Source organism: Sphaerodactylus townsendi, linkage group LG02 (genome assembly GCF_021028975.2).
Source record: "Sphaerodactylus townsendi isolate TG3544 linkage group LG02, MPM_Stown_v2.3, whole genome shotgun sequence".
NCBI classification, from domain to species: Eukaryota; Metazoa; Chordata; class Lepidosauria; order Squamata; family Sphaerodactylidae; genus Sphaerodactylus; species Sphaerodactylus townsendi.
In genome coordinates, this window is record NC_059426.1 from 79,046,241 (window position 1) to 79,058,632 (window position 12,392).

At 40.4% G+C, this 12,392-nt stretch overlaps 1 protein-coding gene across 1 annotated transcript in view; it reads right to left on the reverse strand.

The window, feature by feature from the left end:
* MUC6 (mucin 6, oligomeric mucus/gel-forming) overlaps window positions 1–12,392 on the reverse strand; it is a 52,908-nt gene that overhangs the window by 3,720 nt on the left and 36,796 nt on the right. The window contains exons 22-28 of the mRNA XM_048484568.1: window positions 11,650–11,760; window positions 9,943–10,128; window positions 9,268–9,507; window positions 8,008–8,164; window positions 4,928–5,077; window positions 3,119–3,181; window positions 832–864 (exon numbers count right to left, since the gene is read on the reverse strand). Coding sequence (XP_048340525.1) covers window positions 832–864; window positions 3,119–3,181; window positions 4,928–5,077; window positions 8,008–8,164; window positions 9,268–9,507; window positions 9,943–10,128; window positions 11,650–11,760 — 940 coding nt within the window. The remainder of the gene's footprint in view (window positions 1–831; window positions 865–3,118; window positions 3,182–4,927; window positions 5,078–8,007; window positions 8,165–9,267; window positions 9,508–9,942; window positions 10,129–11,649; window positions 11,761–12,392) is intronic.

Sequence of the window (12,392 nt, forward strand, 5' to 3'; positions counted from 1 at the left end):
AATTGCAAAAGACACTAGACATTCCACAGCAGAATTTAAAGGTTGACTGGCCAACATTTCTAGTCCTGGGCAACTCTTAGATGCTAACTTCCTGCTTATCCAATTAAGAACTTGGGGACCAATGGCAGCAGCTAGAAACCTGAACTGGCCATTTTCCCCTAAAGGTTCTTTGCTGCTAAGGAGAAGTGTTTTTTCAGTTAACAGTAGCAGCAGAACAACAAAGGCAGCAGAAGAATTAGCTTGAAATGCCACTTCCTCGATGCCAGGAAACTACATCTTGTACTAGGCAGCTCTGATCTGCTTAACTCACTGAGGACCTGGAAAGTCCTTGGAGGCCCATGACCATTTCATGGTTGATTTTATTAACTTTATTTGCTTATTTTATCATATCAGCCATCTTGAGCATACTTTCCATGGAAAGTTATCATAAAGATGATCTAATTAAACAAACAAAACCCAAGAGAGCCAATACAGAAGAGAAGAAGAATTTGGATCCATACTCTGCCCTTTTCTCCTAAAAAGGAGACTCAAGACAGCTTACAAACTCCTTTCCCTTCCTCTTCCCACAACAGATACTTTGTGAGGTAGGTGGGGCTGAGAGAGTCCTGGATGAATTGTGACTGTCCCAGGAGTGGGGAAACAAATCTGATTTACCAGATAAGAGTCTGCCGCTCATGTGGAGGAAAGGGGAAATCAATTTTCCAAATTAAGAGTTCATTAGAGTCCACTTGCTCTTCATCACTACACCATGCTGACTCAATGTAAACAAAATGCACTGGCAAGTACAGTGTTTGCACCTATGGTCTCTGTTATTTAAAGTCTGGTACTCACCTGTTGTGCTTGGTGGTGGAGTGGTTGAAGGAGCTGGTGAAAAGACAAAACAGTATATGACAACAATATACAATATGTAATGTTTCATATAATCAAAAAAATTCAGTGTTTTGGGAATATTTGACTAAAAGAAGATGGTTTCTTAATGAGCTTCTATTTCATTAGTTTTTTTAAAAAATATCTCACATGGATGGGTATAACTGAAACAGTGACAATGAATGTTTTGCATCAATTCTTGGAATGATTTTTGTGTGTAAATATGATAGAAGAAGAAGAGTTTCGATTTATATCCCCCCTTTCTCTCCTGTAGGAGACTCAAAGGGGCTTACAATCTCCTTGCCCTTCCCCCCTCACAACAAACACCCTGTGAGGTAGGTGGGGCTGAGAGAGCTCTGAGAAGCTGTGACTAGCCTAAGGTCACCCAGCTGGTGTGTGTGGGAGTGTACAGGCTAATCTGAATTCCCCAGATAAGCCTCCACAGCTCAGGCGGCAGAGCGGAGAATCAAACCCAGTTCCTCCAAATTAGATACACAAGCTCTTAATCTCCTAAACCACTGCTACAGATTCTACAGAAAAACTAATAATAATTCCCGAATTGCCAGGAAATATGCAGCAAAACACTAAAGGTGGAAGCCTCATGGTTCCAAATTTTATCAAGTATTTATCACACAGCAATAGTGACTACTTCAGAACCATTGTACAAACCAGGCTTGTTAATTTAGTTACTGAAATTGAATAAAGGACTACCTGTATTCTTTAAAGTGACAAATAAGTTCAAACAAATGAAGATCAACTCACTGCCAACTTTCGTTAAGGATTCAATAGTAAACATTTGGATCAAGTACAAAAGGAATTTGTGTACAAACCAGTCACAAGTATCTTCAGTTTTATATCATTCAGATTTGGAGATAGCTTGGTTGTTCATTAATCTAATTATATTCTTCAATTTGAATGCATGAAGCAGTTTTATTATCCTTTATTTCTTATATTAATTTACAATATTCATTCATATTTAAATACAATAAACTGCTTACAAAACTGAAGCTTAGAAAGGCAATCGGCTATTTCATGACATTCAGTGTCTTCATTGGCAGAATATAAGATCCACCCTTAAAATTGCTTCAGTCTTTGGAAGTGACAACAGCAAAAGGGTCAATTGTACCATACATACTTGGCATGGAGAAGGGCTCAGGTTGAATTGTGTCTAATTGTCCCTGTATATCTTGACTGAATTATATTTGTAAATGATGTGTGACATGTGTGTTAAGCTCTCCTGATTCTTGGTTGTATTGTGATGTTAAGAGTAAAATAATAATGCTTAATAGTTGTATTAGTTTTATAGTAATTGAATCTTGAATTATAGTAATTGAATAGTAATTAGTTTTATAGTAATTTAGATGCCAGGGCAGCACATTTTTTTTCATCCAGGTTTTTAATTGAGATTTTTCACTCTTTTAAAGTTGTTTTTGTGGTCTACCTCTAGTTTGGAGATGGTTTCATAAATATCATTTTATGCTGCTGAATGCTGCTTATCCTGTTCGGTTGGTGTGTTATTATTGTAATTCTCACGCTGTTGTTTTCATGATTTTGTTGTGTTTTTTTGTGATCTGCCTTGAGCAGCTCTCTATAGAGGAAGGATATACATTTTATACACAAAATTGTTTTTATTAATAAGGCTTTGTTAGAACACATTCATTCTTCAATTAAATAATGAAAGTTATACTTGGCGTATAACAGGTTAGAATGTCAGGGTTTAGATAATCCCAAAGTATTCTTAGTGTTAGTGCACTTAATTCTCATCACATACTTTAGAACTATGTGGCTTCTATTTTAATGCTTTCGTGTCAGTCAAATTTTGGATAACAGTATGCCCATTTGAAAAAAGCAACAATGTACACATGGGTGCATAAAGAATCACCTTTCAATTTCAGCTTTTAGGAGCAGGGCAACCCAATTGGGGGGAGAAGAAACCCTGGGAGCAGCATTGGCTTGTACTGCCATGTTTGCCCATTTCACCCGCATAACTGGCACCTATGCTGGCAAAGAGGGTGAAGACCTATTTGGATGGCAAGAGGTTTTTTTAAATTTAATTGTGACCTTAATATGCTGCCCAACCCCCTTTTGGAGGTGGAGTGGTGCTGCCTTCAATGCGCTGTTGCCAGCTGTTGCAAAGCTCCTTCCCTGTCTAGATTGGGCTGAAAGAGTCCTCCAGATTACAATAATATAAAGTAAAATGCCTCTCTTAATACTGCCATTTCTACAAGGAAGAAAGAGAAAATATGTTTACCACAGGGCACGCAGGACTGGGTTTGATGATCATAGTATTCATTTTGTGAACAGTTGTAACAGCCTAGAGGAAAAGGAAAAAGAAAATAGCAGGTTTACTCATGAGAAAATTTACTCATACGTATGAAAAAATGCACGGGGGGGGGGAGTGAGTGAGAAAAATAACCAAAAAAAAATAAAATGCATGAAACGATGAAAACCAAGAAGTGAAGGACACAAAAACATGGTGGCCCAAATTCCAAGGGGGAAGTTGGGTGAGGTCAAAGGGGCTTGAGAAATGGGCCATCTTTTCAGCAGGAAATTTAAAACATTTCAAAAATACCACACTGCAAGGGAAACTGGCTTAGAAATGTTTCAGCCAAAAGAATAATTATAAAGGGTTTTCAAATATGATGGATTAAAAGGAAAATGAAACATTTCTGGGATGAATGGAGGGAAATGAAATGTAGAACATCACAGAAGAAATTATTATTAAAGAGCGGCCGTGAATCAACACTGCCACCATTGCCGGCCAGTAAGGGCACGACAGAGAGGCCCCTGCCACACCTGCTATTAGATGGGCGGAAGGCTGGCAGTGGCTGTGCTTGGTAAGTGCAGGGACGTCAGTGTGGCATTGTGACTTCATCAGGAGGGGCCAGGCAGGAGCCAATATAAGGCCTTGCCCTCCCCTGGACCCTCCCCTTTTGCAGCAAGGCTACCCCCTCTTTCGTGGAATCTCCTTATGAGGTTTGGGGTGGAGCTAGCCACGAGTCAGGACAGCCAGGCAGGGGCTACTGAGGCTTGCGCCCCTTAGCAGTAAAATGATTCTTCAGTGAGAAGCCTTCCGCCCAGTTGAGTTCCACTGCTGCTGCGGTGCACAAAATGGATCTCCAGCAACAGGTCTTCTGCCCAGCGGAGCTCCACTATTTATTTATTTGTTTGTTTGTTTGTTTATTTGTCTGTTTGTTTATTAATTACATTTATATACCGCCCTCCCTGAAAGCTCAGGGCGGTTTCCAACAAGAATAAAAGTTTAAAACATTGTATATATAATTTAATTAAAATACATAAAATACTAAACTATAGATGGCTTCAGCTATTCTATTCCCCTTTTTATGGCTGCGCAAGGTTATTGGTTTCCTCCAACAGGTGGGTTGGAGGAAAGCTTCACTTGGGGACAGCACTTGGGCTGCCCAGTATTCAGATCAAATCCCATACAGAGCCTCACACTTCTTTCATCAATGTCAATAAAACGGTTTGGCTATGCCCAAAAATCTTTACCAGATAAGAGTGTGGTGCGGTTATTGGGGTATGGGGGGACTCTGAGCAGTACTGGTCCTGTCCTTGGGTGGCAAAGTCCTGGAAACATGTTAAATGACTTATGCAGAAAAGGCCAGAGTCTCCCTCTCTGAAGTATCAATAGTGTATCTGAGAATACTGATCCACAGGATTATATTAGTGACCTACACCAATCTTGGGGAAGCTGTTCCCTTTGCTTGCTTGACTTTCCCAAGAAAACTATAAAGTAAGTCTGGATACTATAGCATTTGAAAAATTCATCTTGGCATTTAGGTGAAAAATAAATTCGATATATTTGCCGGGGATGGGGAGATGTAGTCTATCCACAATTGGAAGAATCTCTAAAGAATCTTGGTGTTTTGAACTGTAGGTGAACCGTGCTGTAACTGGGAATGGTAACAATAAATATTAACTTTTTGCAGGAACAACAGTAGCTCTCAAGAAACTTGCCTGGCTATCTTTGAAATAATTACTGTACACATCACAGTAGCAAAACTAACATTTTTGTTTTAAAGGAATAAAAATGTGTTACCTTCAACATTGGCGTATTTATAGCTTTGTAATTGTAATGGACAGTTACAGGGACGGTAATGCCAGGTACAATTCAGTTCATCAATATAATTATAATAGGTGCCCTGCATGCCGATTTTCTGGTGGGTGTTGAAATAATCACAGTAGACAGCTAAAATAGGTACAAAAAGGTTATTGCTGTTAAATCTATCATGAAGGGAAAATACAAATTCATTCATTTTTCTTTTGTTATAAGAAAGAATAAGCAAACAGTAATTGGCAATGCAAATGTGTGGCTTATTTCACTTGTTCACATTTGAACTGCTGTATAGATCTTCCTGGTGTAAATGGGTACAACAACTGATGCAGATGTTGACCTCTGCTTTATAGGGTTGCGGAAGCCATATATATTTCTGTAACGACTGAAGAAAGTAATAATCTCTAGTGAGCAATGAACTTTACGTGCAATAAACAGAAATCTATTTTTAACAATATTCAAACTTTCTCCCCCTGGAATACCTTTTCACATTATTGTGTTTACCAGGGAACATAGCTGAGGATGCTGGGCCATGTCCAAGGTGAAGGTTTGACAGGCCTTGTTATCCCTCTCCACTATCCCATGACTGGAATTGCACATTGAGTTGAGCTGATTACGCTTCTGTGACTGCACATTGTAAGGGAACGTTGGTATAGTGGGCAAGCTGCCTTTGGTGGAATCTGCCTACCATTACTGCTTGTTAGGCATGGCAGAATCGCCAAAACAGCTGAATCAGGCCTGACCAATTTGGCCAGAATCCGATCCGAATCCGTTTGAATGCCTGAATCTGTATCACAATTTGGGCATTAAAATGTATTGGGGGGGGGGGGAGATTTAAAGGGATTTAAAGGGAGCTGAAAGCAGTGTTCGTTTTTTTGCTAAATTTGGCATGGATTGGGGGGGATTTAAAGGGAGCTCTCCCTTTAAATCTCCCCCAATCGACACCGAACTGAGGCAAATAACACTGCTTTCAACTCTGCTTTCTCCCCCTCCCCTTTCCCCTCCCACCCCTTCCCTGGATTGTCATCCCTCCACATTCGTCTCCCACTACCCATGCTTGCACCCCACCTTCCTCTCCCAGTGCCCCTGCTTGTACCCCTCCACTTCTTCTCCCACTGCCCCTGCTTGCCTTTCCCCACAACAAGCATGCATCCCATGCTTTGTGGTGCTGCAGTGGCACAAAATGTGGTAAAAAGCACAAATTCTCATGGATCCTCCTGATTTTTCCACTTGGTCACCCCAAAATCATTATCACATCACATCTCATGCCCCTGGCCACCTGTCTGAACACAACAATCATGCATCCTACACTCTGTGGCGCCGCAGTGGCACAAAAACCTGCTTAAAATGTGGATCGTCATGATTTTTGCACTGTTACCTCAAAATCACCATCACCTCACAACTCATGCCCCTGGGCACATCTCTGAACACAACAATCATGTATCCCATGTTCCATGGCACCACAGTGGCACAAAAATGTGGCTAAAGCACAGATCCTCATGGATCCTCCTGATTTTTGCACTGTCACCCCCAAAACACCATCACATTACAGCCCAAGCTAAGTCACCCCAAAACACAATAATCATGCATCCCGCACTCCGTGGCACCGCAGTGGCACAAAACAGCCCAAACCCTTAGCGACATGTCTGAACACAACAATCACACATCTCATGCTCTGTGGCGCCGCAGTGGTGCAAAAAAGCAGTAGGAGGTGTGGGATGGGGCGAGGCTTGCTGTTATGCCCAGCTGACTCTGTGGTAGAGATTTCAATGGAAGGCTCTGCTGGGGGCATTGCTCTGGGTAGGGGCCCCAAATCTTCCACAGAACTACTGAGAGGAACCAGCAGCCAACTTTGCTGAAGTTTGCATGGGAGGGGCAAATGCTGTGGGCCTCCAATTGAAGGTGAACTTGATGCCCACAGAATGCATGCCCAGCCATACAAACTTCAGCATAGTTGACTGGTTCCTTTCAGGAGACACACCAGCAGCCATGTGGAAAATAGGTGCCCCTACCCAGAGTAAAGACCCCCCCCCCCCGAGCCCCCAATAAAATCTAAAGCACAGAGCCATCTGGGCATAACAGCAAGCCCTATTGAAGTCTATGGTGGGAAAAAACCATTAATTTTCCCACCATAGAACTTGCTGAAGAACTGGGAGATTCTGTGCTCTGAAGTGGCTCCATTGCTGCCAATTGGGAATTTCTGTGGATATGTGTGTGTGGGGTGCTCATTTTTAAAGCTAGCAGCAACAAAATTTCAGGCTATCTTCTGAAGACTCTCTGGATGGTACCACCCAAGTTAGGTGAAGTTTGGTTCAAGGGGTAGCCCCCATCTCTTGTTAGCTCCCATTGGAAACAATGGAGGATGGGGGCACATAACATAACATTGCCCCCCCGAACCAAGTGTCAGGTGGTATCATCATTAAAAATGCGCCCCTAACAGCCAAAACTCAAAACATCACTAAAACTACCAAAAAAATCATATGGACCTGAATTATTCGGGATACCGAAAATGATATTCATCTTGTTCAGACATACAGATCATTTTATGCCCGAAAAAGCCCGAATCTGAATTTTACCAAATATTTTTGGTACTGTTCAACCCTACTTGTTGTCTCATTATGGAACTCCTGATAAGTATGTGAAAAAAGCCAGTGTTCCTACGTACACAATTTGAAAGCCAGCACTCTTAACAATACACAATTCTCCCTTGCAGATACATTTGGCAGTCAGTAAATCAGTCTTGTCAGTGTTGTTGTGTAACAAATCATGCACCATGTTACATTAAAAATTACTTTTTAAAATGTGTGGTGGTTAGGAGCGGTGGATTCTAATCTGATGAATTGGGTTTGTTTCCCCACTCCTCCCCATGAAGTCTGCTGGGTGAATTTGGGCCAGTCACAGTTTTCTCAGAACTCTCTCAGCCTCACCTATCTCACAAGGTGCCTGTTGTGGGCAGAGGAAAGAATTGTGATTGTAAGCTGCTCTGAGATTCCTTACAGTGGACAAAAGTGAGATATAAAAATCAACTCTTATTCTTCTTCTAAAAAGTAGTAACAAAAACTTACGACAGAATTCTGGGGCTCTCCAGTCGACGCAGACACCAACATCTAAGCAAGCTTTTGCGTACACTGCAATGGCATCACACATGCATTCACAGTCTCCTCCAGTGTCACATCCACATGAATCCCGGACGCAATTTTCATAATAAGGCATGCGGTATACCTATAGCAGGGACAGAAGAATCAAGAATTTAATGGGGAGATGCATATAGCTATATTTTTTTCTTTCATTTTGCACTTTAATAAAAGATAACCACAGATCATTTAAAACACAGTCAGATCTGGATTGGGACCATCATGCATAAAAAGAGTGCAGCATATATTGGTCAGGATCCAAAGTATTACAGAAGGTGTTACTCTCATAGGAAGAAGCTTTTCTATTCCTTCTTGCAGCTGCTTTCCTTCCCCTGAAAATGCCAGCGTTTGAAGAGCCATTCCATATTATGTTTGATTTCACAGCTGCCAGTTCTTGAGCTGGTTGTTGGCCTTTCATTACAATTTGATTCTCACACGGAGGCCTAGGAAGTGTAATGTATCGTCAAAGTATTTGTGCGGATCCCAGCAGGGCTGCCTTTTGAATCTGACACATGTTAATTTTGTCAATTTGAAGTTGTTTCAAGTGCTGCCCTAGTGTTTTTGGAATGGTGGCCAGGGTGCCGATATCGTCGTCGTCGTCATCGTCATCATCCATCAAGTCACAGCTGACTTAACGGCAATTCCATAGGGCTTTCAAGGCAAGATACTGTTCAGAGATGGTTTGCCATTGCCTGCCTCCATGCTATTCCTCGGAAGTCTCCCATCCAAATATTGATCAGCTTAGCTTCTGAGATCTGATGAAATCAGGCTAGCCTGGATATCCAGGTCAGGATGGATGCTCTCATAGTCTTCTATATTTAAGAACGTTTATCTCTTATTGATTTCATAATCTAGACCTATTAGTCAGTGTTTAACACTGAAATATGCAAAAGAAAACCAAGGGAACACACTTTGGTTTGTAAAATGCTTATCAAGCATTTTGATATAGAAAAAACAATGTTAATAATAAAAATGAAAAATACTGAAAAATAAAGAGGTAATTTATTTTACTGACAGTGTTTTAAAAGCTTGCTTTTTAAAGTCAGTGCTTAAATAGTTTGTTAAAATTCAGCAGAATCAATAAGGAAATTTTTAATTTGAAAGCATATATTGAAAAATGTCAATATCTTGCATTAATTCAAACTCTAGAAACAAATATATAATAAAAAGAGTTCTTTTTCATGCTTTTACCTTGCTGTGGCAGGCAGCAAATACTTTACTGTTGATGATAGAGCACTTCTTTTCTGCCCATGCTTTGCGATAGGGATTCTTGCTACATGGATCAACCACAAAGAACACATCCCCACAGACAGGATTCTCTTTCCAGGAATTCACAAATTCCAGTTCATTTGAGGCCACATATTTACTTCGGGTTTCAAAGTCATCTCTTATATTACCATTGTAATTGCCACATAAACCACAGAGGAGATCCTATATTTTAAATAACAAACACACATCGGCCTTGAAATCATATTACTGCATTATTTTTTGAACACTAAAAATTGTATTCATTGTGTCAGTACCTGTATCTCACACTGTTATCCCCCTGTTCTAACCTTCTAGGATGACCCTCGCTTTTGAGAACAAGAGCTATTGCCTAGGAAAAATAACTTACTGGTGCCTTTCAAACAACTGCAACCTATGTTGGAGCTCACCTTTCCCAATTAAAACCAGCAATTTCTGCCCATCATGGTTGCCTTACTTCTCTATGGAACAGTCAGCTTGAGATCAGTCTTCCTAGAAGACCTCTGTTTCCAATATAATATGGTAGCACTGTGATTAACTATTCAGCTTGATTTATGTCATTTGAAATATATTTTCCTATAAAGCTGAGGAAAAACCATTTAGGAATATACTCCATATTACCTGTGCTTCTCTGAAGATTTTGATGAATATGTTCATGTGCCTGTTCCAGATGAGGACTATATTGTACTTGCCAGGGATTATGATGTCAATGATGAAGTGGAGGCTGTTCTCTTTTACAAAGTATTTTATCAGTGGATTCACACCAGAGACAGTGTAAGTTCTGTCTGCCAAAATCATCATCATGTCCTGCAGGGAAAACAGCACGTAAGTAGAAAGCCTAACATTATCCTTGACTAGCGATTTTTCTTATAGGATGGCAAGACCTTTTTTGTACACTACTTCGTTCATTATTTTGTCCCAATATGTTAGGGCCGTGGTGGCGAACCTTTGGCACTCCAGATGTTATGGACTACAATTCCTATCAGCCCCTGCCAGCATGACCAATTGACCATGCTGGCAGGGGCTGATGGGAATTGTAGTCTGTAACATCTGGAGTGCCAAAGGTTTGCCACCACTGTGTTAGGGCATGTTTGAGTACGTGATGTGTTTTGTTTACAGATGAAGCTCATAAACTGTTTGGGGAGATAAGAAAATAAGGCCAAGGCCGATGGTGCAAAAAAGCTAAAACCACTGCAATAGATTTCTCTGAAGAAGCCTCTTGGTCCAAATGTGTAGGGAATGTTGGGTGGTTGCAAGGGGGAGAGGAGAATAATGTATGCTGCTTCAGTCCCCACTATGGAGAAAGGTGGGATATAAATTAAATACATAAATAACAAATATAGCTGAAGATGGGAGGCAGATAAAAGGTAGGTTTATGAAAGCCTGAGGAGAATGGAATGAGGCAGAGAAAGAGGAAGTAGTGCAGGGAGGGGATACAGGGGAAAGTAAGATTTTTCCCCCACAAGAGGGTTCCCTACCATGCAGGTGGGCCTGGCCCAGCGACTGGTACCGTACAATTGTGCCATAATTTTTCCAGATAGAGGCGGTTGTGTGGGAAAGATGGAAAGTTGAAGATAGGGCAGGGGGAGGGGAAAGCAAATAAAGGTAGTTTGGAGGTTGAGTGGGAAGGAAGAAGGAAAAGGAGAATGGCTATGGAAGCTTGCAGGAAAGAGATACTGCCCCACAAATCCTTGCGGGTGCCCTGTTTATATATACTGTTTTGACAACATCCCATTTTTGCCTCTTTGCAAAGTTTTTATCAGCTACTCTGACACTTCCAATTCTGTTCACACTCTGAGTTTGTTAAAGTTGCTTTTACTTAAATGTTGGCCATTTGAGGAATTTATTGACCATTTTAATCTGTTGCAGTTTACTTTGCTGTGTGTGTTTCAACTGTCCCTTAAATACAGAGAATAACTTTATTTTAAATCAAAACATTTGGCTGATTTACCCCAAATTCTCAAAGAACATTCCTTAACTTTACACACTTACAATGTGCACAAATCTAATCTGCAAGATAATTTATTTTCTGATCTTCCATTTCAATCTCATAAAAATCCTATCTAACAGTACACTTCTAAACAGGGTCACTCTGGGTCTGTTGATTTCAGAGATCTTAGACTGGAGTAACTCTGTATAGGATTGTACTGTAAGCTCCATTGAATTTTTAAAGTATGTGATTCTTCCTACATTTCCAGGCTGGAAATGTAGGAAGAATCACATACTTTAAAAAAGAATGTTCTTAATGTTCAAATGAGGCAATAATTTCTTGAGTGCTCCTGTGACTATCACCAAGAAAATTAATAAGAACATATTGTTCTATCTTACCCCTATGTGGACCTTGATGGATCTGGAACATGTAACCCCTGTATTCCCACAGATGACATTCTCGGTCACCATTTTAAAAGTATGGTTTGATCCACTCATGCCACAACCATCCTAAAGTAAAGAGGAACCATATCCATTAGTAAAATCAGAGAAATCAGGTGACAAATTCTATATTGGATTTAATATATGACAAATTTAATGAAGACCACACTGGATTTTTAAAAGGTTTACAAAACAAAACAAATTGATCACCTCTTTCTGAAACATGATGCATATGGAGCCTTGGAACTGGAAGCTCCTTAGGCACATTAACATGAGCATGCAAAAATATCAGGTATTCAAATATAATGTGGAAGGGCAATTAGCTGGATTTAAAACTGTACTTAACTATGTTCTTGAACAAGTTATGTCTCCATATTATTTCCTGATTTGTAAATAGAAAAGGATTACACCCAATCCAGTAAGATCAATTGTGCGCAAGCATGATGTAAGATTTGCCACGTGAAAGTGCTGTGCACTCTAATATTAGATGTCATTCCTGCTATGTGGGTTCTCTCAATTAATTGTGCAGTTCAATGTGCCTTTTATAATGGTTTAAGCAGTGATCCATGAGAAACTCATGGGAAAATTCCCTTACTGGTCCCTGTTTTGTTCTGACTTCTAACATCCCTAGTCACCTTTCTCTACCCTTTTCTCTCAGTGCCACATCCTCCTCCACCTTTTCCATGCACACCATAATTCTT